Below are 24,885 nucleotides of genomic sequence, written 5' to 3' on the forward strand. Positions count from 1 at the left end.
CAGTTAACAGGAGAAAATGGCAAGATCCCTATTTTCTTTTTTTTTCAGGCCTCCACAGAAGCTGGGTAGGAGCTGCAACCAACCCCTAGAGAGAAGACTTTATGTTCCCATGGTTGTGGCATTTCTGGGCCTCCCCTGACAGCTGTTCAGCAGCAGGAGTTGTCATTTCTAATAGCTATTAAATACGCATTACCTAACAAGTAAGGCTCTGGTGTTTTAAGTTTCTGCTGCAGGTTTGGGGCCTCACGCTCAGAACCAAATAAGCCATCTGAGGAGCCAGTGTCAAAACAGACGAATCACCAGCCTCGGATGTCTTCTGAAATGCAAGGCTGCTTTATAAACAACCCAAGGAAGCATCTTAAGTCAATGAAAGACCTTCAAACAAAAGTAAATAAAAGAAAAAAAAGGAATGATAATTAAAAAGCATCTAGCCCACAACAGATAGCACTCAGGTGATGAGAGGGACATGTGAAGGGGATAGTAATAACAAAAACTGGAGACTAAATAATAATTTGAAATAATAAGCACAATTACAGCTGGACAGGGAAGGCACCTGATGAAGAATGGGACAGAGTACTGGGAAAGAAATGCCATTTGTGCTCGAGCTCTGAATCCGAACACAGTGCTTATTACACTGCATGATTCATGAAATTCTATGCTGAAAGACACTTTCAGTGTAGTTCCTTTACTAGATTCCTTCTCCATGGATTTTTCTCCACATTTCCTGAGACTAATTGGCTATTTTTATAGATTCCATGCTTCATTTCTTCATAAATGTATCTTCTTAACAGTGTCTATACCATTCAAAGTCCACATCACAGCATTTACGACTTAACACGGACACTTCCCACTTGCCAATCACCAGCATCCATCCAGCAGACTGGAAGCTCTGAGAAGGCCGGGCCGTGGCACGCTTGCTCATCATCGTATTTCTGGCACTTAGCACAGTACCTGACTCCGAGCAGGCACGTAAGAACTTGTTGGATGCATGAGGAAGCTCATTCCCTCCACCGGCTTGGAACGATGTGTTAGAACCCTTACACATTCTTTGGATGTGAGGGTCAGTTCCATTTTGACTTCTGAGCCCCTCAGGACCCCAGCTCGGTGGGGGTGTGTGTGTGTGGAATGACTGCTCTGTAAATCCATGCGGATTGATCCCTCCATTCACAGCGAGGCTGTCTTCGGCTGCCTGATGCAGACTGGCAGGTGTATAAGAAGACAAGGAGCTGCTGTCCGCACCGCACATCCGAGGGCAGGGGAGGCGCGGTGTGAGGTCAAGAGAGTAAATCCGTATTTCTGTCACTTGGACACGTACCGGTTGCTTGGATGTGATGGGAAGCTCATGTGCTAAACGTGGCAAATTTCTCCCCTGGCACGAGAGCCCGAGTGTGCCTGCTGCCTGCAGTAGTAGGAAGTGGCGGGACTGGAGGCATCCCGGGCACAGCGGTCAGGGAGGGAACAGAGGTGAATGCCAGTTGTGTTGAGGGAGGACTTGGGCCCTCCTAAGGCTTTTATCAAGGAAGAAGAGGGGCGCCTGGGTGGTTCTGATGGTCAAGCGTCTGCCTTCAGCTTGGGTCATGCTCCCAGGGTCCTGGGACTGAGTCCCGCATCGGGTTCCCTGCTCGGTGGCGACTCTGCTTCTCCTTCTCCAGCTCATGCTTTCTCTCTCACTTGCTCACTCTCTCTCTAATAAATAAAATCTTAAAAGAAAGGAAGTAGTGATCATGGGCCACAGCTGGGAGATGGCATGCGCCATTCTGGGTGGCAGGAGATTCAGGGCCAGTTGTCCTTCCTCTGCGCTTGTGAGCATGATTACCTCACTCTGTCTGCTCCACTTACTGTCTGCTAACACTCAGGAGCTCCTTGGGCTCAGAAGTTGTCTGTGAGTGGCAGTCTGTCACAGCCGATGAGAAACAGTACAGGGCCAATGGGGTAGCGCCTCACAGCATCTCTGCCGTAAGGTGTGGTGGTGGTGGTGGGAAGGTACACACACACACACACACACACACACACACACCCACATTCTAACTTGTTTTTTCTTATTAAAAAACAGAGGTGCTTCATTGGTATGATTCACTGAGGAGGGCACAGCATCTTACTCAAGAAAAGGACAACTTCAACCTAATCTCAAGGAAACATCAGACAAACCCACATTGAGGGACATCCTAAAAACCACTTGCCCAGTATTCTTCAAAATGGTCGAGGTCATGAAATGCACGGAAAAGACTGAGGACCCTTCACAAACTGGAGGGGACAAAGGCGACATGACAACTAAATACAATGTGGGATCTGGACTAGAAAAAAAAGGGCAAAATTACAAAAAAAATCTCTGAATTAGTCAATAGCATTGCTTCAGTGTTGATTTCCTGGTTTCAGTGATGGAACCAAGATAATTTAAAGTGTTGACAATAGGGACAGCTGGGTGGCTCAGTGGTTGAGGGTCTGCCTTCTTTTTTTTTTTGTTTTGTTTTGTTTTGAGGGTCTGCCTTCGGTTCAGGTCGTGATCCTGGAGTCCTGGGATCGAGGCCCACATTGGGCTTCCTGCATGGAGCCTGTTTCTGCCTCTGCCTGTGTCTCTGCCTCTCTCTGTGTCCCTCATGAATAAATACATAAAATCTTAAAAAAAATAAAAAAAATAAAGTGTTGACATTAGGTGAATCTGCATGGCAACTCTATGGACTATTTTTGCAACCTGTCTGCAAGTCTGAAAGGATTTAAAAAAAAAACAAACTTAAACCACTGTGTGGAGGGGCTGTTAAAATAGGATTTATTTCATATTGTTGATAAGAGAAAGGATAAGATGGTATGTTTTAAATACTTCATGCAATGCCTGGTGGGTGTTTAATACTTAGTAAATATTAGTAGTTATTTAAAAACAACCTAAAGCGAAGGCTTAACTCACAAGTAACTCAGGTGCTAATCATTACATTTACTCACTTGAAGCTCAAACCCTTAAATCTGTGTGCCTATTTTTACTGGTTTCTTACTTCATCACACAGGTGTAGATAGAGACTTTTGTTACCCTGAGCAGCCAATATTTAGAAAATGAGATATTCAAGGCTTGAGTCTCTCTAGAAGGCAGGCTAGTGCACATGGGCTCAGGCCCAGTTTAGGGATCTCTGATGTGAAAAAATGTGTAAGAAGCCGACTTGGCTTGAATGCTCATGACTAGGAAAATATTCCTCTTTTGATCGGGTCAAAGATGGCACATGCCACCAACACCTACTTATTGCAATTGATAAGTTTTCTCTTTTTAAATGTTGGATTTTGACATTATTCCCTTTAGAATAAATTTATCTACATGAACATAATGAGCTGACTTAAATATGTTAAGTACAGGTGGCCCTTGAATTTGGCAAAAGTCTTCATGGTGGTACATGAAAGAGCAAAGTTCAGGAAATAAAGGCTTGGAATATTTCACAATATTGTTGTTGATGAAGGAGCTTAAACTGTGTCCATTTCAGAAATACTAAGGAATAAGTATCTTTAGGGCAAAAAGGCAGCTTGCTTTTCTAACACTCTGAAGCCAACTTTGCCAAGAATAAATAGGGAGACAAAGAGAAAACAATTTTATTCTTTAAATACTTCAATTTTGTCCACTGTGGGCATCAAGAGCTAAATTAAAATATACAACAAGTTCAAAGGCTGATTTCAGGAACAGCTCCTGAGTATGCAGGAGTAACTACTCTTAACAGCCGCTCAATATTTGTTTCGCAAGGATCAATTATATACCATGGCTAATGCACACTTGGAGTGTGTGCCCAGCCACAGTACAGGTGGTGAATGCAAAACACACACCGAGAGTCCTTTTAAGCAGCTAAATGCACACGCCATTACAGATCCATAATGCAGAATGGACGCCCATCTGCAAATGGATCTAGAGCGAGGAGTTCTTAAATGGCTGAGGTACTTAGGGCTGAAAGGCCAGTAACTGGATGTGCTGCCAGAGCACACATGGTTCTTAGGATTAATAATACATCGATGTGTGTCAGTGTTAATATACATTTACAGCTCACAGGCCATGCAGCGGACGGTTCAGCCCATTTGCAGCCACATACGAAAGGACCATTCTGTCCTTCCCCTCATTAATGCCTTTGCTCCTAGGAAAATTAGGTAACGCAAGAAAGGCCATTCAAATGATACTGAGGTTTTCCCTCTTTTATAGCATTCGCTAGGAACAGTGCTCAGCACAGAGATGCACAGTGTCATCCACCTTCCCCCATCACAATGCCTCAGAGCCTGACTGAACAAAGCACTCAAGGGTAGGAGCTCCAGGGAAAGGTGGTCTACTTGGCAAGGTGTCCTCATGCCATTCACTGGAGTGTGCAGAGGCTACAAGCACTCTTTTCCTTTTGTATCTGACAAGTTTATCAAAACGTTTGCATTATTTTATGATAGAGGATATATCTGTAGGTGGTATCGTTTAGGAATTAGTACCATTCACGTGCTACCAAATCCAGAACTTCATGCACAAGGACGTCCCATTCGCTCATCAGTCAGCACTCAGAAAGGTGGGGATCACCTGTCTTGGAAATACTGTGAATATCTGAAATACAGTTTTCCCCAGCAACTGTGGGGAGCACGGGAAAAAGGAACTATTTAGTATTTATAGGGTAGCTTTATTAATAATTCCCTCTCTTTCAGAGCAGGATGTCCTTTAAGGAAGAGCTTATAAAAATAATGAAAACATTAAATATATAAATAAATATAAAGTGATATACATAAGTAAAAACGGTGAGTATGAACCCTTTGAGGGATCATGACACATTCTGGTAAAAGCTTTAAGTGTGTTGACCTCATCCCATCCTCACAATGAAGGAACCCCCTACTTTTCCAGAGGAGGAAACAGAGACTCAGACATATCATCCTTTGCTCAAGGTCACACAGGCAGTCAAGTGGCAGAGCTGGGATTCCATGTGGGAATGCTTGGCTCCTCAGCAAGGGCCCTGAGCCTCTCCCTCACTGTTTCTCAGACTTGCGTGTGACCTATTGGTGGGTGGAGAAGCAGTGTAGTTGGTTTTCACTGGTGTTTAAAAAAGAAATAGAGTAGAATGGAAAAGAATCATGGAGTAAAGATAAATGTAGTTTTGTGACAGTTTAATTTTATAGTTGTATTTACCTAGAACTTACACACACGTGTGTGTGCATGTGTGTGCACACCATACCTTAAGAGTGTGAGAAGCCCTGCCCTCCACCAATGCGTGCCTCCAATAGAACAACTTGAAGGTTATATTCAAGGTCTCTTGCAAGCTAGGTATGCAGCCCCTAAGTCTCTGTTATTGTGAGAGTCATTTTCTCTTATGTTACCTTTCCCCCAAGAATCCCAGGGCCCCAGAAATCCTGTGCAAAGGAGTGTAGATAAATTAATAATACGATTTAAAACCGATTCCACCAAGATAAATAGCACTTCCTAGATTAAGAGTGTAGCTGGCCAGAATGAATGAAATTTACTAACCCTGAGATGCTTAATCTTCCATTACGTAGAATTTAATGATTATAAGAAAGGAGTGATGGTAATTCACTTTTGCTTTTACAGGAAATCCAACCATCTCATTTTTAGCAAATCTTTCTTCTCAGCACACCTTGGTGCCAGGGATAACCTCCCTGCTCCTATAGGTATATTGGCCAATTGTCATATATTAAAGCCTGCTCTTTGCTTAAGGGTTAGGCCTTCTAGCATGCATGGGCTTACAAGTTGTCCAGGTGGAATTTTGCGGGGAGGCTTCTTTGGTGCCCCGTTGCTCGCCCCCTCAAAGAAGCCCATGTTTTGTTTCCCAACCATAGCAGGGAAGTAGCAGCAAGTACCTTTAGCACAGTCTGCTCCTAGAAATCCTGGGAAGCAGTGACACAGCCCCGACACACATTCGCCATTCCCGTGGCAGTTACGTGGACAGTCTTGCACTGAATCTGAAAAAGAGAGAAATTCAGCGACTACCTTTTCCTCTGCCTGCTGATGAAGCAATTTCGTTATCAGTCACCCATGATTTTTGAAGACCAGTGGTAGAAACCTTCAGTGCCCAGAGGGGGCTGGTAAGGAGCTTGAGGGAGGGAAGGAAATAGGAAGTTAAGGGGACCAGAGCAACTTGGACACTGTGTGGAAGAAACCTCCGTTCCCTACTTGATGAACACCCAGGCAGGAATGCAGGGTTCATATTGCTACAATTTCTGCTTTTTCAAAGAAACTACTTGTTTGGATTTAAAATCTGAAATTTCCCATATCTGAATGTTAACAAGCTCAAAACATTACGAATGCTGGCCGTTCTCCACCAAACCCTCCAATATCAGACACTCAGTCTGAGATTTGGTCTGACATGTGGGATATCAGTCTTTAGCCCCAGGGTCCTGGGATCGAGTTCCACATCAGGCTCCCCATGGGAAGCCTGCTTCTCCCTCTGCCTATGTCTCTGCCTCTCTGTGTCTCTCATGAATAAATAAATAAAATCTTAAAAAAATAATTTCTTGGGCAGCCCGGGTGGCTCAGCAGCTTAGCGCTGCCTTCAGCCCAGGGTGTGGTCCTGGAGACCACGTCAGGCTCCCTGCATGGAATGGAGTCTGCTTCTCCCTCTGCCTGTGTCTATGCCTCTCTCTCTCTCTCTCTCTCTCTCTCTCTCTCTGTGTCTCTCATGAATAAATAAATTAAATCTTAGAAAAAAATAGTTTCTTGCTTTAAGGAAAGGAAAATCCAAATGTGTAAGACTGACCAATTGGGGCACTATTTTGGATGCATTAAGTAGCAGGTTTTAGGTTGTACAAAGGTCCCTCTTATGCTTACCTTTTTGTATATCTTGTTTTTCATGAAAATCAATTAGTTCCCATTTGTTCTAACCAGCATAGCCATTTTATTTCATGGTTTACCTTTCTATGTGTACTCTCAAGTCATAACTTCAAAGGGATCATTTAAGGACTTTTTTCATGTTGATTTGGGTCTATACAGACCCAGACATATTATTTTAAAATTATTATTTTTATCCTCATTTTTTGCCTTAAATTAAAATAAACAGATTTAGAATTTCAGGTTCCAAATGACTGAGATGATGAAAAGAAAAACACAAGCCACTCAGTCCAGGCTATGACCCTTACATAGCACTTGGGGAGTAGGGGGTCATTGACCTGGTGATGTTGCATGAAAGACTATAAAGTCGGATTGTTCCTAATGGAATAACCCAAGAGCAGTGACGTTTTTTTCCTTTAAACTGAATTTCCCATTTACTCCCACTCTGGACTGAAAAACCAAACCAACCATGCATATTGCTCTCTTTCTACAGTGTTTCCTTTCTCAACTCCCTTCTTCTAGAACCAAGTCGTAGTTGGTTTCTGTTATTTTGAGGAGAACTCAGTAATGTTATTTGCTTTTTCAAAATCAAGTAAAAGAGTATAGGCTTCATCAAGCCAATTTCTTTCATGTTTATCAATTAACACTTCAGACTGAAATTCCTTGAGACTGGCTCTATAGGTGGGCTGAGAAATAGCCAAGTTGCTCCCCAATTTCCATCTATTCATCACACATTCATTCATTCAAGAAGTTTTAGGTTGAATCACAAAACAGCTGTTTGGGCAGATCAAAAATCAGCAATTTCACATGGTTTTGGAAGACATTTCCCTCTGTCTCCAATTCTCCACTCGTGTTTCTGAATGTCTTGTGAACTGAGGCACTGACTGCTTTAGCTCTGGACTCTCTTTTCAATGTTGTCTGCATAGTGAACCACCTTGGAAGACAGATATGGTGTCTGTCTCCAATGCAAAGGACAGAGTTACTTACTCTCCAGGATAATAAAGATAACATCTTCCTCTAGAGTAAAGAACAGGGCAGACTCACTGCACATTCTGAGACACTCAGGTGCAATAAATTCAGGATTTCTTTTCTGTAACGCAATCCATTGCATGTACAACTATCACCTGACCCTGTTCCTGTTGCCCTGTGGGAAAGGGACCTTGGTGGACTGGCACATTTACTAGTATCTGGATATTGAATTGCTCTGAGTAATAAAGGCCTTTGTCTTTGACCCAGGAGTGTCATGTCTTCTGATAATATCTATAAAATTGTGGCAGGCTAACATGTTAGCTTACAATTAGGGTGAATTCTCAGAGTTGTCACAGTTCCTGAGGTATGGCTCACTTTCTTAACTAGAAACCTATTAAATGCAAGGCACTGTAGTAGGCATTGGTAAATACAAGGGTGAGTAGGACAGGCAAGGTGTCTGACCTCACAGAACTTTCACTGTCATAGATATTACAGGCTGATCTATCTATTATCTATCTATCTATCTATCTATCTATCTATCTATCTATCTATCATCTATCTATCTATCTATCATCATCATCATCTCAAGAAATAAAACACATAAAAGTTGTGATAAGAGCTCTGAAGAGAATGGGATATTTTGATAGGGAGTAACAGGAGGAAGCTACTCAGGAGGATGGCCAGGGAGGGCTTCTCCATCCTATGCAGGTGATATTTAAGGGTGAACTGGAACAGGCAAGCGAAGAGCTAAGAGAAGAATATTTCAGGCAGTGGGAATAGTTTACACAAAGGCCCTGTGGTGGAAAATAGCAGAACTGAATCCAGTGTGACTGGAAGGTAGCAAAAAGTAAGAATGTGACTTAAACTGAGTTTGGAGAGATCCGAGCAGGGGGTCAGATCATCCAGGGCCCTGTAGGTCATGTGGATGAGTTGGATTCTTTTCTGTAACCAATGGGAATAAATAGTTTTATTTATTATTTTTAAAGATTTTATTTATTTATTTGAGATAGAGCAAGGGAGAGAGAGAGAGAGAGAGAGAGCACAAGCAGGGCAGAGAGGCAGAGGGAGAGGAAGATGCAGGCTCCCTGCTGAGGCCCGATGTGAGGCTCCAGCCCTGGGATCATGACCTGAGCTGAAGGCAGACACTTAACTGACTGAGCCACCCTGGCGCCCTGGAACAAATAGTTTTAAACATAGAAATGGCATTGTCCAGCTTCCGTTTTAAGAAGTTATCCCTACAGTGAGGTAGAGATTGCTTCTCCCTAGACCAGCATCTAGATCTGGGGATGGTTTGGTGGACACTGACACTGCTGAGCTCAGAACTCCCTGTTCTCAAACCTAGTATCTTCAGAGATAAAGCAGCAGAAGTCAGGAGAGCTCTTTGCCCACCAAAGTCTCATGGAAAAGGACTGAGCTCTTTGCACAGGCTCTTTACTGGGCTGGAAGGCCTCTCTTTCCCTTTAGCTGATGTATTTATCCTTAAATGTCAGTTTAGAAAATATTTAGTGTTTGGCCATCTTCCTTCTCCACCTTCCCTCAATCAAGAAGGGTTTTGTACCCCTTTCTCTACATTCCTGTAATTCCCACAATTGCCTTTTCATGCGTCTGTCTTCTCATCAGGTTCCATGAGGAATAGACCAGAGCTGCGTCATCCACTCACATTGAGGTATTCTCAATGCTTGATACACAGCAGGCCCTTGGTAAACAGTTGTCAGAATGTGTGTGCAGGTATGGAGGAGGGTGGGAGAATCCAAAATAAGCAAAAACTGTAAGAAGGGTATTTTTCATTGCATTCGCTCAGCATTTCTACAGTTTTCAAGAGAAAGAACAACCACCTGGCACGGCTGAACTATAAAAGGAGTCCCCTCTCCCAGTCCCCCTTTTGCAACACTCGCTTATGTAGTGCGGTTGCAATATTATCAGCTTTCCTTTCTGTCACCCTGGTTGAAGTTTTCTTGAGGAAACAATGGCAAGTGCTGAGCGGAAGCCCACAAAATGGGGTTTTTACACAGGCGCATGAAATCTGCACCATGTTTCAAGTATGCCACTCTGTTGTCCCCTGAGATGAAACTCATTTCTGAAAGCAGGCTGCTTCTCTCCAAAACACATCAAAAGACTTCCCTGAGTCAAAGGTATATTTAGCGTGATCGCTGGTTGACACCCGTCTAACATTTTTCCTTCTGTTTCATATCACAGGGGCTTTCGGCGCTCCTGGCTGCTCTTGATGGAGAACGTTCTGATAATAGATATGTGGGGGAGAACCTCTGAACCAAATAAAACACTGTTCTTTTCCCTGCATTTCAGGCCAATTACTATCATTGCTCTATCAAGATGTCTGCCCAATTATTAGGCCGATTACCTTTGACTTTCTCTTTGAGCTACAGTCCAGACAAGAGAAATCCTCTGGGGAGAAATGTTATTCCCATTTCTGACAGGCGAATGAGGGTAATGGCCTGGGGGAAGGGCATCTCACTACCACAACGTCTGTGTCTATGGGGATGAAGGAGATATAGGGCAGAAGCCATTATTAGATAATCCGGCCCTCAGAAAACTTGCTGTGCTGGGGGAAAGGCATTTATTTGGCCAGAATCCAAAGCAATCCAGTGGTTAAGAGCACAGTTCTCTGGAGAGTTTGGACGCTGACTCCACCTCTGATTACCACGTGTGACCTTGGGCAAGCTGTTTAACGCCCCTCAGTCTTGGCTTCTCAACTAGAAAATAGAATATTGGAAGTACCGATCTCACGCAACTACTCTCTGGGGTCCCTGGCCTAGTCGCGAGAGAGGGCCTAATCCAGAGGCTGGCACACTGTCACTGCTCTATAATGTGTGGTTGTTGTTGTTTATTATTAACTATTTCACGGAGTCACTGTAGATTCCAAAGAAGCCCACTGCTGCTTATGGCGTGAGCTCTTAGGTATGCGCTAAATCTTTTGGGCTTAATACAGACTGACAAAAAGGATGTCATTTCTCATCACGTTCTTAAACTAAAGATTACTTCTATTTTATTTTTTTAATTAAAAAATATTTTTTAAGATTTTATTTATTCATGGATGAGAGACACACAGAGAGAGGCAGAGACACAGGCAGAGGGAGAAACAGGCTCCTCACAGGGAACCCGATGTGGGACTCAATCCCAGGACCCCAGGATCATGCCCTGAGCCAAAGGCAGACGTTCAACTGCCGAGCCTCCCAGGCATTCCTAAAGATTGCTTTTAATCTCAACATCTTAAACTACTTTTTCCTTTTGTGAGCTGGTTTTTATCCGTTTTGTTTTTTCTCTCTCCATTGGTTCATAATCTGATTCTGAAAATTTTCTCTAACTGTGGAAGATGTTGTCCAGTGGCTTGCATGATACAAAGCTTATGACATTAGTTTAGAGCAGGGGTTGGCAAACTATTTCTGTAAAGGGACAGAGAGTAAATATTTAGATTTTTTCGGCCAAACTGTTGCTGTTGCAACTACTCAACTCTGTTGTTTTAGCTGCCATAGCCAGTATGTCAACAGATGAACATGGCTGTGCTCCAGAAAAACTTTATTTATAAAAAGATGCAGTGGGCCAGACTTAGCCCATGGGCTACAGTGTGCCAACCTCTGCTTTAGAGCATTTGGCTAGTCCTGATAGGACCAATTTTTTCTTAGCAGAGGGAACAAGGTTTAACTTTAACACCAGGGTCAACCAAATCCTGACTTTATACCATTTGGAAGTTGTGGCTACTGATAACAAACTGCCAACTGAATTTTAGGTTGGCTTATATAGATCTTTAGAGAATCAAGGAACCCCTCAGAGAAATCCATGAGGCCAATAAAGAAGTTCTGAAAATGCAGTCAATAGAAAAACAGCTGCACAAGATGTACTCCTAAAAACCCATCCGCTCTCATTTGTGATTACCAGCTCCGCTTCAGACATGTTCCATATGTAAAGTAATATCCTTCCTGTCAGGGACCTGGTCCTTTTCATAAATGAAACTGAGGCTCCAGGAATTAAGTGACTTTCCCAGTTAGGATGTGGGACAGAAAAGCCAGGGTTTAATCTTCTCTCACCAGATATCTCCTCATGACACTACTCCTACGGTGAACTTTGAGATCCAAAACTAAACTTTGTGGGGATGACACGCAGAAAGGCCTAGAAGCCCATGCCATTTCTATCACATTTACATCTTGGGATTCAGAGAGCCTAAGTTTCCTGAGCCTCAGTGTATTCTTCTGTGAAATGCATCTAACATTCTGCCCCAACTCATGGACCTTCTACCCAGGATCTGTTATCCTCATCAGGATAAAAACCTAATGACAACATAAATTTAATGAAAATATCTGTAGCTTATGTGATTGTTAAAATTCTCAAGATCTGCTTTAGAAAACTTGGTAAAATCCTCCCAAACTAATGTCCCTTTCAGGGGTTTGTATGCACATATAAGAGGAAATTTTGAATAAAATCATAGCTTCTTCCTTCACAGCTAATAGAAAACAGGGCTACAACACATCAAAAATGACAAGTGTTTAATTAAAGCACTTTGAGATTTACTAATTTGGGAACAAAGATTATGTGTTTATCCCCTTATGTCTCTATTCTTTTCTTGATTTATTTTTACGTGTTTTTTAAACTTTTGATTTTGAGCCTTCTTGGATTTTTAAGAGAAATTCCGAGCTGATGAGAATGATCTGTATTTATTGGCTCTAATGCATGTTTACCGATTTATATACTTTATGTTACTTAATTCTTATAATAGCTCTAACAGTGGGTATATTTAGGTTTATTTTACTGGGAGGAACCTGAAGCTTGCATAAGTCCAGTGATTTGCATAGGTTGTGTGGCCAGGACTTAAGCTAGTCGGTCTGGCCCAAGCTCTTTACAACTGGATCCTGTAAGCAGTCTTCTTATTTTAATCAGGGTGAGTTTTAGATGGAAGATACTATGAGGCCTAAATAAAGGATTCTGGTCTTGTTTCCAACACAGTAGAAACTACATTGGAAGAGGTGCCTTCTACGGAGAAACCCAGAACATTTCCATTCTTCCCTTGGTGGCATATCACCTCAGAGACCCCAAACCTACCTAAGACAACAGTGTTGAAGGAAACCATCTCTTTGTCTTTGCCATCATTGTAGAAGGCCAGATGCCACAGGCCCACATCCAGGTACTGTACAAACACAGCTTCATTCTGAACCAGGGTCTGTATGCTCCGGCGTTCCCTGGGTGACTCAACCACACTCCACTTCTCCTTCCCATCCAGACGCTCCATGAAGTCATACTAGGGAAAGAACAGAGAGAGTCCCACGTGTGAAAGAGGTTGCAGACCTGGTCCCATGACTAGCACCTTCCCCTCCCACCCCATTAGTTAACTGAAGAATACTTTTGCGCACATTTTACTATGAGCTCATCCAGTAAAAAAGAAGAGTCACTGAAGTTGTAATAGTAAGTCACCATTAATATGCTTATAATTATTGCTAATAGTTTTATTACTATAAGCACAGTCCCTTTTTTGCAGTTTGAAATCCCAAAAGCTTTAAAGTCCAAACTTTTATGTTTTTTCTTGTGTGTGTCTGAGAGTAAAATAAAGAAAGAGAGGGAGAAAGAGAAAGAGAGGGAGGGAAAGAGATTATTGTTCCAGTTCCCCATTGGGGTGTTATATAATTCCCAGTATATGTCAAGTATAACTTTGTTTGTAATTCCTGAAATTCTAGATTCTAAATATCATCTGGCTAGGCAAGAATTTCAGATAAAGAGTTACAGACCTATGTTACCAGCTACCATTTGTTATCATTTACCAGGGGAAGGTGGTATCGTAGATTAGTTAATAATGAGGTTTGTATCTACTATGTACACCTGAAACTTATATAACATTGTACGTCAACTATACTTTAATAAAAAAAAATGATGTTTGTGCAGCCAGACTGCCTGGGAGAGAATCTGGCACTTACTAGTTTTAACCTATCTGTGCCTCAATTTCCCCACTTTTAAAACTGAAAATAACAGTACCTATGTTACAGGTTGTTGTGAGGAATAAAATAATATTTAGAACAGTACCTGGTGCAGTGCAAACACAAAGTACATGTTAGCTAGCCATCATTATCATCACCATTACCATTCCATTCCATTTTTGCAAAAACTCTTAAGATAAATAATATTTGTATCTTATTTTACAGATAAGAAAACTGAGGCTTTACAGAGAAGACAAACAACTTGTCAAAAGTCACATAGCAACGAAGTGACCAGGCAAAAACTTAGACCTAGCTCTCTCAGATAAACCAGTAATTAAACATGAAACTCTATTTTGATGGAAATCAGGCTCATAACTGGAAGTTACCAATGAGTGACAGAGTGGCCAATAAAGGTTACCAAGATGAGGCTAGTGGAGGGAACAGATGTGGCCCAAGAGAGTCCTGTCCTAGAGAATGTCAAAATTCTCTGGTGGGCAAGTAGGGGCCACTGACGATCCAGAGCAGTGACTGATGCAATGAAAGGGACGTAATGAGGAATTCGTTTACAGGTAGGATACCGCAGAGGGCAGAATGAACAGAACCAGGAAGACCAGTTAGGAAGTGACTGTAGAGACCCAAGCATGATGTGACAGGGGGGTCTTGATTAGGAGAAGTCAATGAGAAGAGGAGACAACTTTGGAGGAATGTTTTTAAGAAAGAAGGGACATTGCTTGACTATGGGCTGGACAGAGAAGATGAAGTAAAAGGCAGAGGATACCAATGTCTCTTACTTGTCGACAAGAAAATCGATAAGACCCCTGTAGAAATGGGCTAATCTTGTGAACTCTTTCAAAATCACTGCACAGAAAAGTCAGCTGCACTGTGACTTCCAGAGAACATTCAAAGCACAGGTCTTTAGCAGATAAAAACCACCACTGTGGGATTAAGCTCTCTCTCACCACTTCCCCTCCATAAAAAGGATTTTATAGGTTACAGACATTTACTATAACCTCTTTCATGAACTTCATAGAATTAAACTCCAGGAATCTATTAATGTGACTTCCCCGTCATCAGAATAGCCAGTTTTTCCCATCTGAAACATGATCATTGAAAACAAAGAGTCTGTAATCCGAAGTGCAAAGGCTTTACCATCAGACAAAGCTGGGTTTGAATTTTGACTGCCACTTGCTATTGTTTGAAGCTGGGTCAATCGATTTTTAGCCTCTTCCTGGTTTGCATACTAGGGAATAATAATACTTAACTTTTGGAGATGTTATAAGGATGACATGACATAATGCTTAGAGAGGTGCCTGGAAGGTAATAACCATGTTACTAAGTATCTCATGGCTATGAGTCACTTATTTGCAAATTATAATGCTCAGAGAAGTATAGGTTCCAGTTTTTCTATCTAAGGGTGGGAAATGGTCATTGCTTAGGAAATGGAAATTTCCCCATCTTTCAGAGAATGAGTATTTGTATTTAGCTTTCCTCTACCCCATATCCCATTGGTCATGGCTGTCTTTATGGGATAAAATTAATTATTTGAAGGGATACAACAAACCAATGCTGTTTTCAGAGACCTTTGTAACCAAAGCATTTGTTTCTTAGCAACCTTGTAAATGTCCAAATACCCAGACCCATGTCCACAAATTGCTGTCAGCTAGAGGAATGAGCATAACTTCCTTGGTGCTGAGGTGAGAAGAATATACTTCATTTGGGGTCCAGAAAATCACTCCCATGAGGAAAAGTTTGGGAAAGGTGATTACTTGTGTGGGGCCATTGCTCATTATTAATTTGGACATTAGTCATCTCTTGCTGAACTGGCTGGCTGGCTGGCTCAGAGCAGAAATGACTTAGGACCAGCGGTAGTGCTTACTGTCCAACCAATCAATGACTCTGGAAAAAGGTATTGTCAGAGGAGAGAGAAGACATCCATTGTGGCTGGCTCCTCCGAGTAACTCCAAAGCCACATGGAAGGCGGTTTTCATTAAAGGAACACTCTGCAAGCCAGGAGCTATCAAACAGGGCATGGGGACGTGTGGGTGTGATATGATATAGTGTCCAATGTGCCTCAATCCTATACCCTTTATTTTGCTTTTTGCTTTTTTTTTGTTTGTTTGTTTGTTTATTGTCAGTCTGCTCAGAAGTATACAAACTCCAAGAGGGGGCAGGGCTTTTGCCCACGTGGCAGAGTGGTTAGGAGGACTTCAGAGCTAGAATCCTAACACTTAGCACTTACTTTGTGCCACCCACCCACAAGCTATTTCGGTGCTCTGTGCCTTAGTCCCCTTATCTTTAAAACGGGGACAATAATCACATCTCTCGCAAAACACTGTTGTGAGGATTGAGTGAACCAGTTCATGCAAAGTGCTCTGAATTGTATTTTGTATGTGGTGAGCGTGCCCTAAAGGTTTCAGCTATCCTTGTCCTTATTCACCGCGATCCCTCTTTTATCTCAAGCAGGGTCTGACCAGTAAATATTGAATATCAAATGAATAAAATGGTAAATTTGTAAATGAATGCCATTGAAAAGAAACAAAATTGGAATACGTTCAAGGTTTTGTCTCTAATAATCACTGGCATTTCCTAATGTGCTCTCTTGAATGAAAGAGGAAGGGGTAGCATTACAATCAGCAAGACTGAAGCAGGCACTACCTGGTGCAGAGCATGCATATGATTGGACGTTGTGGTGTTTGCACATCCCCATGTACCAAGATTTGAGAGTTGCCATAAGGCCGTTATGACTTCATCCTCTCAGTTCTCAGTGGGATGCTGTACAATGCCTGCTTTCTTCCTTTGAACTTCCCTTGTTCCTTCTTTTCTCTTCCCTTCCTATTTTTTTTAAAGATTTTATTTATTTATTCTTGAGAGACGCACACAGAGAGGCAGAGACATAGGCAGGGGGAGAAGCAGGCTCCCTGTGGGGAGCCTGATGTGGGACTCAACCCCAGGACTCTGGGATCATACCCTGAGCCAAAGGCAGGTCCTCAACCACTGAGCCACCCAGGAGTCCATTCCCTTCCTATTTTGACACTGTTTCTTAGTGTCCACTGTGGTAGTGATGGCTGATCTTTTTCCGTATCAAGCTTTTTTCCAGCCTTTTTGCTGCCAGGTGGGAGCATGTGCTGGTGTCCAGCCAATAGAACATAAGCGGTGGGATGAGCTCCACTGCTCATCTAGACCCTGCCATAAAACATCCTGTGCAACCTCCTACTTGCTCTGTCTCCAACCCTGTCTGCCTCTGGACGGGGCCAGGGCATCCTTAAAGCACAAGATGGTAGAGCCACAAGACAGGAACGGCCTGGATCCTAGCATGAGCCCTTGGAGAAAGACTGGAATTATGACACGAGCAAGCTACGAACACTTACTAAACTAAACCATGAAAGGTTGAGGCTTCCTTGTTACTTCAGCATAGCCCTCAGAGATTTCTTGACGTCATTCTTCTCTTTCTTCCTAGTTCACTCTCCAAGAGCATGGTAGGTTCTAGCATATTTGCCACAGAGTCAAGCCCCAACCTATGTTGTTGTTGTGTGGGGGGTGTCTCTTTACCCGTTTGCCCAAGAGTGTCCTAGTTGATACCTCTTGTTCCTCCTTTCACTCCAGAAAGCGATCCAGTCTGGAATATATAATTATCTTACTCACAGATGAACATGTAATAAGCAGCATCACGGAGCATCATTTATGGTCGCTGTAACTTTGGGAAGGGTTGGAGGCTAGAAACACAAGATGGATCAACTCAGCCAAATGCAGAGACTGCCTTCTAGGATGGGGAGTGGAGGAGCTCAGTAAGAAGCTGGTTTGCAGGGAGGCCATCTGGTCCAGGAGAGCCTCTGCTCTCTCGGATTCCTCGACTGCAGTCTGGCCAGCTTGCTTGGCAGCCTGGCTGACACTAGGAGGAGGCCATTTTCCAACGGCACAGGCCCTGGCCAGAGTTTCTTTTTCATGTCCCAGCACTGGGGATTGATAACTCAGGCTTAGTACCAGGGACATCTGTCTACTCTATTCCAAGACCCCATCATGATCAATCCTGGATACGGGGATGCTCAGGAGATTGTGCTGTGCTTGGTTGACTGAGAGGTTGCTTCATAGCACATTAAGAGATCTGTGGAAGCCCAAGAGATTAGGAGACACATGATCAGATCCCAGTAGGGGATGTATGTGTGCATGGGCTGGCTGCGGGAGAAAGTCTGTCTCCCAAGGTAGCTTGTCTCTCTTGATGCGGCAATAAAGTCACCCAGAGGGTGATAGCGCAATAACCCAAAATAAACACACTCTACCCCCAGTTCTCTCTTTTTCCTTGGCCTTTGAAAAATAACCTGTGTTGGCATGCAGTGTGAGGGCTGTGCCTTGGAGTAATCAGTCATACCAAAAGTAGCAGAAAAATGCAACTTTTACGAGCACTTGAGAGGCAAAAAATAAACCACAGCAAATATTTGACTGATCCAATTATAAATCTGCCCCACTTCTTGGCAGAGACCAAGGAGGAATGGTAATTAAGATAACTTAGTGGGTTTGCAGGAAAAGCTGCAGGAGACAGCAAAGGAGGCTGGACCATTGAGTGGGGCCTGCCACTCTCCCGGAAGGGAGAGCATCTCTAGGCAGTAGTATGCCACCAAGGGATGCTTCTGGAGGCCGCACCGATACACACCTGCCAAAGAGGGCAAGGTTAAAGACAGACTCATTGCCCTTCAGGAAGATGTTATTACTGGGTCCAGGACCCGAGAAGGGGGAAAATAACTTTATTGCCATCTCGAATGTCTGCTTGCTGAGGGTCGATGTGGACAGGAAAAGCAATAAACGTTGACATTTCCCATGGACAGCCTGCTGCTCCCTTGTTCCGTGCTGGCAGCATCTCTGGCCTCCCAACGTCTGATGTTGATTCTACCTCAGATGGCAGGGCACGCTCAGCAGTTGGTAGTATTGCAGGGAAGCAGCATGTTAGAGTGAGGGCTGCTTGAAGCCATGTTACCACAGGGTCTCTGGTCACATCCAGTGACGATTGGCAGCCCTGGGTCACTCATGGGGACCTGTTCATCTTCTGCCTCCAGCCAGGCCTGTGGCGAAGTGCACCCAGCTGATTCCTCATTAAAGTTCCACATGCTTTCTTTTCTCTCCTTCAAAGAGGCTGAGTGCTAAGGGGGGGCGTGCAAGGATGAGAGCATCAGGGCCGTGCTCCTCCAGGGGCTAGCTTCCCTTAGTGCGGCCCTGCTGGTCTTGTTCAGGACACCAGCTCAGTTCTGACTTACAGTGTCTGAGTCACTAACTAGATGCTGCTAAGCCCAGCTGTGTGCTGCTGGGGCTGCTTGCCCACCAGCTAGGAGAATGAGCTCCTAGATTCTGGACAGGACATGCCACCTGGATTTGCAGACCATAATAATGCATTGTACAAGACCCCACAGATAAGGATTAAGCAGAAGGAAGATAGAGAGGATCCAAGCATAGTTCTGTAAAATAAGGAACTATGGGAGAATACATCTACATGGGTGGAACCCCTGATTCTTCCATTCCATGTCCTCCTGTAGCAGTGGGAAAAGTAATCATCAAAAATAGTAAGAGTCTATTATTTTTCTGGGCATTGGCTATGTGCCAGGCATGATGGCAAATACTGACATATGCTACCTCATTCCATCCTCCCAGAAATTGTATTTGCATCCCCATTTCCCAGGAGAGAGTAATGGCTGTGAGAGAAGTAAAGTCATATACCCAGTGCCATTGATGGTAGTTGGTGGTCACGCACAGACTTGAACTTGGAGTTGCTTGAGTCTTAACAACTATGGGAGGTGGTTTCAAGTTTTCCAAAAACCTGGCTGCTGCTGCCATAATATCTGTGGTTGACCTGTGTGCAAACCTCCTAAAGATGCTGCTGAGCAGAGAAGGGGGAAGAAGGCCTAGCCCAGCAGTGTCAGGGCGAGCCTTGGAAACAGGCTGGGCACCTGAGGATGGGGAGATGTCCCACTGGTAGATGAAAAAGGATGTCAGGAAAGGAGGGGATGACTTCGCTGGGTGTTGGCTCTCCCTGGTCTATAAACTCCATCTGCCTACCTCCGAACTTCTCTGCCCTTGTATTCCAGCCCTGTTCTTCTCTGTTTTTGGAACTTGCCAAACTCATTGCAGATTCAGGTATTCTGCATGAGCTATTGGCATGAGGTATTCCCTCTGCCCGGACTACTCTTCCCCTTGATCTCACACCTGCCTGCTTCCTGTCAATCCTGCCTCGGCCTATGCACGGCAACTTCAGAGTAGGCGTCCCTGACCTCCTATTCCAAATGCCTCAACCACTGCTTGTTTCTGTCTTCAGCAAAGATGCATGCTCTTTAAAAAAAAAAAAAAACCACAACTTGTTATCTTTTGATTTATAGTCCATCTTGTTCTTCTTGGATACAAACCTCTGAAGAGGGCAGCCCGGGTGGCTCAGCGGTTTAGCACCGCCTTCAGCCCAGGGCATGATCCTGGAGACCCGGGATCGAGTCCCGCATCAGGCTCCCTGCATGGAGCCTGCTTCTCCCTCTGCCTGTGTCTCTGCCTCTCTCTCTCTCTCTGTCTCTCATGAATAAATAAATAAAATCTTAAAAAAAAATACCTCTGAAGAGTGGGAGACTTGTCTTTTATTCAACACAGATCCCCAGTGCTTGGCATATGGTTGGTGCTCAGCAAAGGTATTGACTGAATGAATGAAAAACATGTAAGCTCAAAGGAAATGGTACTGGAGTGAAGTCTGTACCAACATGGCAGTGGTGGGGTGGTTGGTGATGGGACTACTGAGAAGATGAAACCTCTGTAGGAAAGTTTTTAGGAAATTTTAGTCAACACTCTGTAGTTTCCCTGTACTTTTGTTTGCTAACTATGAAGATGGCACCACAAGGGAACATTTAACGAGGCCAGGCACTGATCTTGGTGATTCACATGTACTACCTTATTCAATTCTTATGGTAGCCCTACTGAATAGGACTCACCACCCCCACTTTGCATATGTGGAAACTGAGGCAGAGGGAGGTAATTTAACTTGTTCTGGAGTTGGTAAGTGGTGGAGCTGAGATCCACATGCAGGTAGTCAGCTTCAGAGAGCATTCCCTTAACCCACTGCATTACAGACTGCTCAATGTGGCAGATAGGCAGCTGGTGCCTGGTGTTGGCCAGCCTCGCTCATCTGGAGGGAGGGCAAGGTATTTTTCTCTTGTTCCCAGGAGGGAGAATGTTTGCTATGGGTCTGGGGCAGGAAGACCTTTAATGACATAGTAGTGCTCCCAAAGAAACCTGCAGAGTTTCTAGCAGGAGAAGTAGGTGTATAAACAGAAAAATATTTGAAAAAAAAAAAAGAAGAAAAAGAAAAATATTTGGCACAAACAACTTATTTTTTTGAATCTCATTTCTTTGGCCTAGAGTATCTCTTTCCTCTTGTGAAGTTGTTGTGCCAAGACAAAAACCTGGGTGCCCGTGGGTTAGGGGGTACCTGCCCATGTGTAACGAGGGATCAATTTTACTACTCTCATTGGGGAAAACAGTCCTTTAATCAACTGCTTAGAGCAGAAAGTAAGAAGCCAAGGACCGTGGGTGTGGGCAGGACTTTCCTAAACAGACAAAGGAAGAATGTGGTTGGTTACCGGAAGTGGAGGGCGCTAGAAAGAGGTATAGGGAATAGAGGGTCCAACTGCAATGTGTTGGGACTCCCCAAGCCACAAGGCGGCCTCTTCCTCTGACTCCCTCCTCACATTCCCAAATCCAAGGTAAAAAGAAAACTAAGGGGAGATGTGGCCAAATTTCTTCTGGCAACGAGCAAAGAGAGTGAGCAACATTCTTGGTTGTCACAGGGCAGGAAGGTGAGGCTCAAGTGATACAAGAAGAATAAGCCATAGGAATTCAGAACCAGAGACAGGCTCACAGGATGCAGACACACTTAGCCCAGGAGTGGCGGGGCAGGGAGCCCTGCTAACATCGGGCTTCACTTGGAAGGCCTAAAGTTTTCTAGATTGGGGTTCATAGAAGAGAGAGATCTGAAGCATGGCTTGTAAGCGTGTGCCTTGCCCAGGCCTTATCTTACAAAGGGAAATGAATGTGAAAATAGTGCATTCAACAAATACTGAGCACTGACTAGGTGTCTGGCCCTGCTCTGGGCATTGGGGCTCCAGTGTGAGTCCTGTGGACAAGGTTTCTGGCCTCCAGAGGTTGATGTTACCATAGGGGCATAGAATGCCAGGGAGTGATGGGAGCTTTGAATAAAAATGAAGGCAAATCAAAGACAACCCAAATGCCAATCAACAATTGAATAGACAAATTACAGTCTATCCATGCAACTGGAAAGCTATTCAGCAATAGAAGGAATAAGCCACTGATAATACAACAATATGGGTGAATCTCACAAGCATTATGCTAAGTGAAAGAGGCCAAACACAAAAGAGCACAGGGTTTCCTGTTTATGAAACTCTAGAGAAGATAAATTTTATCTCTAGAGACAGAAAGCAGATGGGGGGTAGGGGGTGGGGCTAGGACGAAGTAGGCACGGGGCACAGGGGGCTTCTGAGTGGTGGCAGTGTTCTAAATCATGACTGTGGTGGTGCTTATTCAGACAGATACAGTCTTCACATTTTAAGAATCAAATCATATAATTAAAATGTGTGCATTGTGTGGCTTGTAAATTATACCTATAGTACATTGATGTGAGACAAAGAAAGCAGGGTATGTGATAAAGTGAAAAGGACTATCCAGTTTTAGACTCCCTTGTTAGGAGAGGGCTGAGGGCATGGCATTTGGGCAGAGGCCTGACAAAAGGAAGGAAGGAGCCATGTGATTACCTGGGGGAGGAACATTCCAGGAAGTGAGAACAGCCCATCCAAATGCTCTGAGACAGTGAGTTTGGCATGACTGAGGGAGAGCAAGAGGGCCAGAACATTGGAGTGGAGGGAGTGAGGAGGGAAATTCTCTCTTGGTGTGTTCACTGTGCCTGGTTCCTATGAGGGCCCTTTTGGCTTGGCAGTGGCTTTGGCGGTTTGCTGGCTGAAGATGAGTAGATTATGGGTTCTGCCAATTTCCCTCTCCTTCATGTCTCAAGCCTAAAATTGTGGTTTTTAAGTTTCAAGTTTTGAATGTCTCTGGTATTGAAGGATGCAATAGGGGTATAACAAATGAATAGAAATGGATTAATTACCACTACTAAAGGGTAACATGGTGAGCAGCTTGGCCTGACTCCCCCTGCAGCTCTTTTTTTTTTTTTTTTTAAGATTTTATTTATTTATTCATGAGAGACACAGAAAGATCAGCAGAGACATAGGCAGAGGGAGAAGAAGGCTCCCTGTGTGGAGCCTGATGCCGGACTCAATCCCAGGACCCTAGGTTCATGAACTGAGCCAAAGGCAGATGCCCAACCAGTGAGCCACCCAGGCATCTAGTTCTTCCATAGTGGGTTTCCGAGGGAAACAAAGAAAAACCTGAAACAATGAGGCCGGGACAAGGCAGGGACCATGCACTCCCTGGTGGTTGGCCCTTCCTGGGAATTCTTGGGAGTGGGTGGTCTTAATACCAGTGCCCACTAGCCACACAGGGGGAGGGCCAGCTCTGCCTTGTTCACTGCTGTAGCCCCTGATACATGGCACATAATAGGTGCTCAGTTAATGTGGATTCCAGTGTTATGGCCTGCCTTTGGCACAATGATGGATCTATCTGAAGACAAGATCTCCCTGGGAAATTGTTAACCATTTCACATGACATTTTTGAGAAGAAGGAGAAACAGTTGAAAACTCTAAATCCCGATCTCTTCTCAAGCCCTTCCTTCAGTACCTTTTCCCACTCACAAGGATGACTCAGAGCTTTGTGGTGTGGGGCCACTTCTTCCTTTGACTTAACATGTATTTCTAGCTGGGGCTGTGTACATGGCTGACTCAACACAAGATCACAGGCTCTAAACTTCCAGAAGGGTGATCTTCCTTGGCTACCCCTGGTCTTGTAAGAGCCACTGCTCATAGGAAAAGCTATACACTCGGTGAGTGATGGCTAAAGAAAAGCACAACTTTTGGTCATATGAAGCTTCAATACATTGCACATAACAAGGGGTATCTTCATTATCCTCTGCTTGAAAAGATCTTCTCCTCTCTTTTCACTTTCTTTATCTGCTTAACTCGCCTTCTGAGACTCTGCTTGCTTAACATCTCCTCTAGGAAAATACCCTAAAATCCCACACAGGTTACATTTGGTGACCTACTTTTATGCTTTTAAACCTCTTGTACCCAACTATTTGATAATCATTATAGCTAACATTTAATTAGTTTATTATATGAGGGGCAAGCACAAATTTTATAAATGTTATATGGCGTCGGCTTCAGGAAACAGAGAAAAGAGAAGTGGTAGCAGGAGGCACGTTGTCCACCCTATTCCATCCCATGGAGAGCTGTACTTGGACTGAATATGGCTGGATGTAGTGTGCATTGTGCTCCAGGAGAAGTATCCCAATCCCCTGCCACCTTACAGATTTACAAAATGATTGAGATGGGACAGGAATCACTTGCTCGAGTTGGAAGACCCTGATCTTTGCAATCCAGATTAGGGGCTTGAGGAGGACCATCTAAATAAAACTCAGTCTGTGCACCCATGCTGCTTTTGGCCAGAGGCCTTTCCAGTCTTCCTGTAGAGTCTGCTGGTTGCTAAGTTACCTGTGAGTGAGCTGTAAGGTTTGTAAGACCAATCAGATTGATTGACTGATTGATCTCCACAGGGTGCTTACTATTTGCTAGGCATTATCTCATTTATACTCACAACAACCTGATGAGGTATAGTCCTCATTTCATGGATGGTGAAACTGAATCTAGAGAGAGTTGGCCATAAACATTCAGCTACTACATAGCAGAAATAAGATTCATACCCAGAGCAGGTCAATTCGAGAATGTCAGTTGTCTTGAACCTGGTTCTGTCTCTCATGGCCCTCCCTACATCATGCTGCCTTTGTCACTTAACTTGTCAGGTTCCCATCTCTTAAAGTAGGGCCAGTACCTTTCATCTCTGTATCCCCTTTATAGACATTCAATGAACATTTGTTGAATGCATGGATGGATTGATTTCATACTTTGTCTTCCCACATGCTCATGCCCTTATCATGCTGCCTTTCAATCCAACCCTGGAGAAGGGCAGAAGGTATTGCTCTGGAGACCAAGTGAGCCACAGTGAAGAGGTCAAGTTCAGTGAAATTGATGAACATCTCAAGGCTATTCCAATAGGCGCAGAACCTCTCGCACAAGGCCA

The 24,885-nt window shown here is 43.8% G+C and overlaps 1 protein-coding gene across 9 annotated transcripts in view; it reads right to left on the reverse strand.

Moving 5' to 3' along the window:
• The window catches only part of TENM2 (teneurin transmembrane protein 2), a 1,508,878-nt gene that overhangs the window by 170,761 nt on the left and 1,313,232 nt on the right, over positions 1-24,885 (reverse strand). For all 9 annotated transcript variants that reach the window (XM_077895600.1, XM_077895599.1, XM_077895598.1 and 6 more), the window contains 2 exons: positions 12,794-12,989; positions 5,806-5,907 (listed from right to left, as the gene is read on the reverse strand). In XM_077895600.1, the coding sequence (XP_077751726.1) occupies positions 5,806-5,907; positions 12,794-12,989 (298 nt within the window). The remainder of the gene's footprint in view (positions 1-5,805; positions 5,908-12,793; positions 12,990-24,885) is intronic.

The sequence above is a fragment of the Canis aureus genome, chromosome 4, assembly GCF_053574225.1.
Source record: "Canis aureus isolate CA01 chromosome 4, VMU_Caureus_v.1.0, whole genome shotgun sequence".
Taxonomy (NCBI): Eukaryota; Metazoa; Chordata; class Mammalia; order Carnivora; family Canidae; genus Canis; species Canis aureus.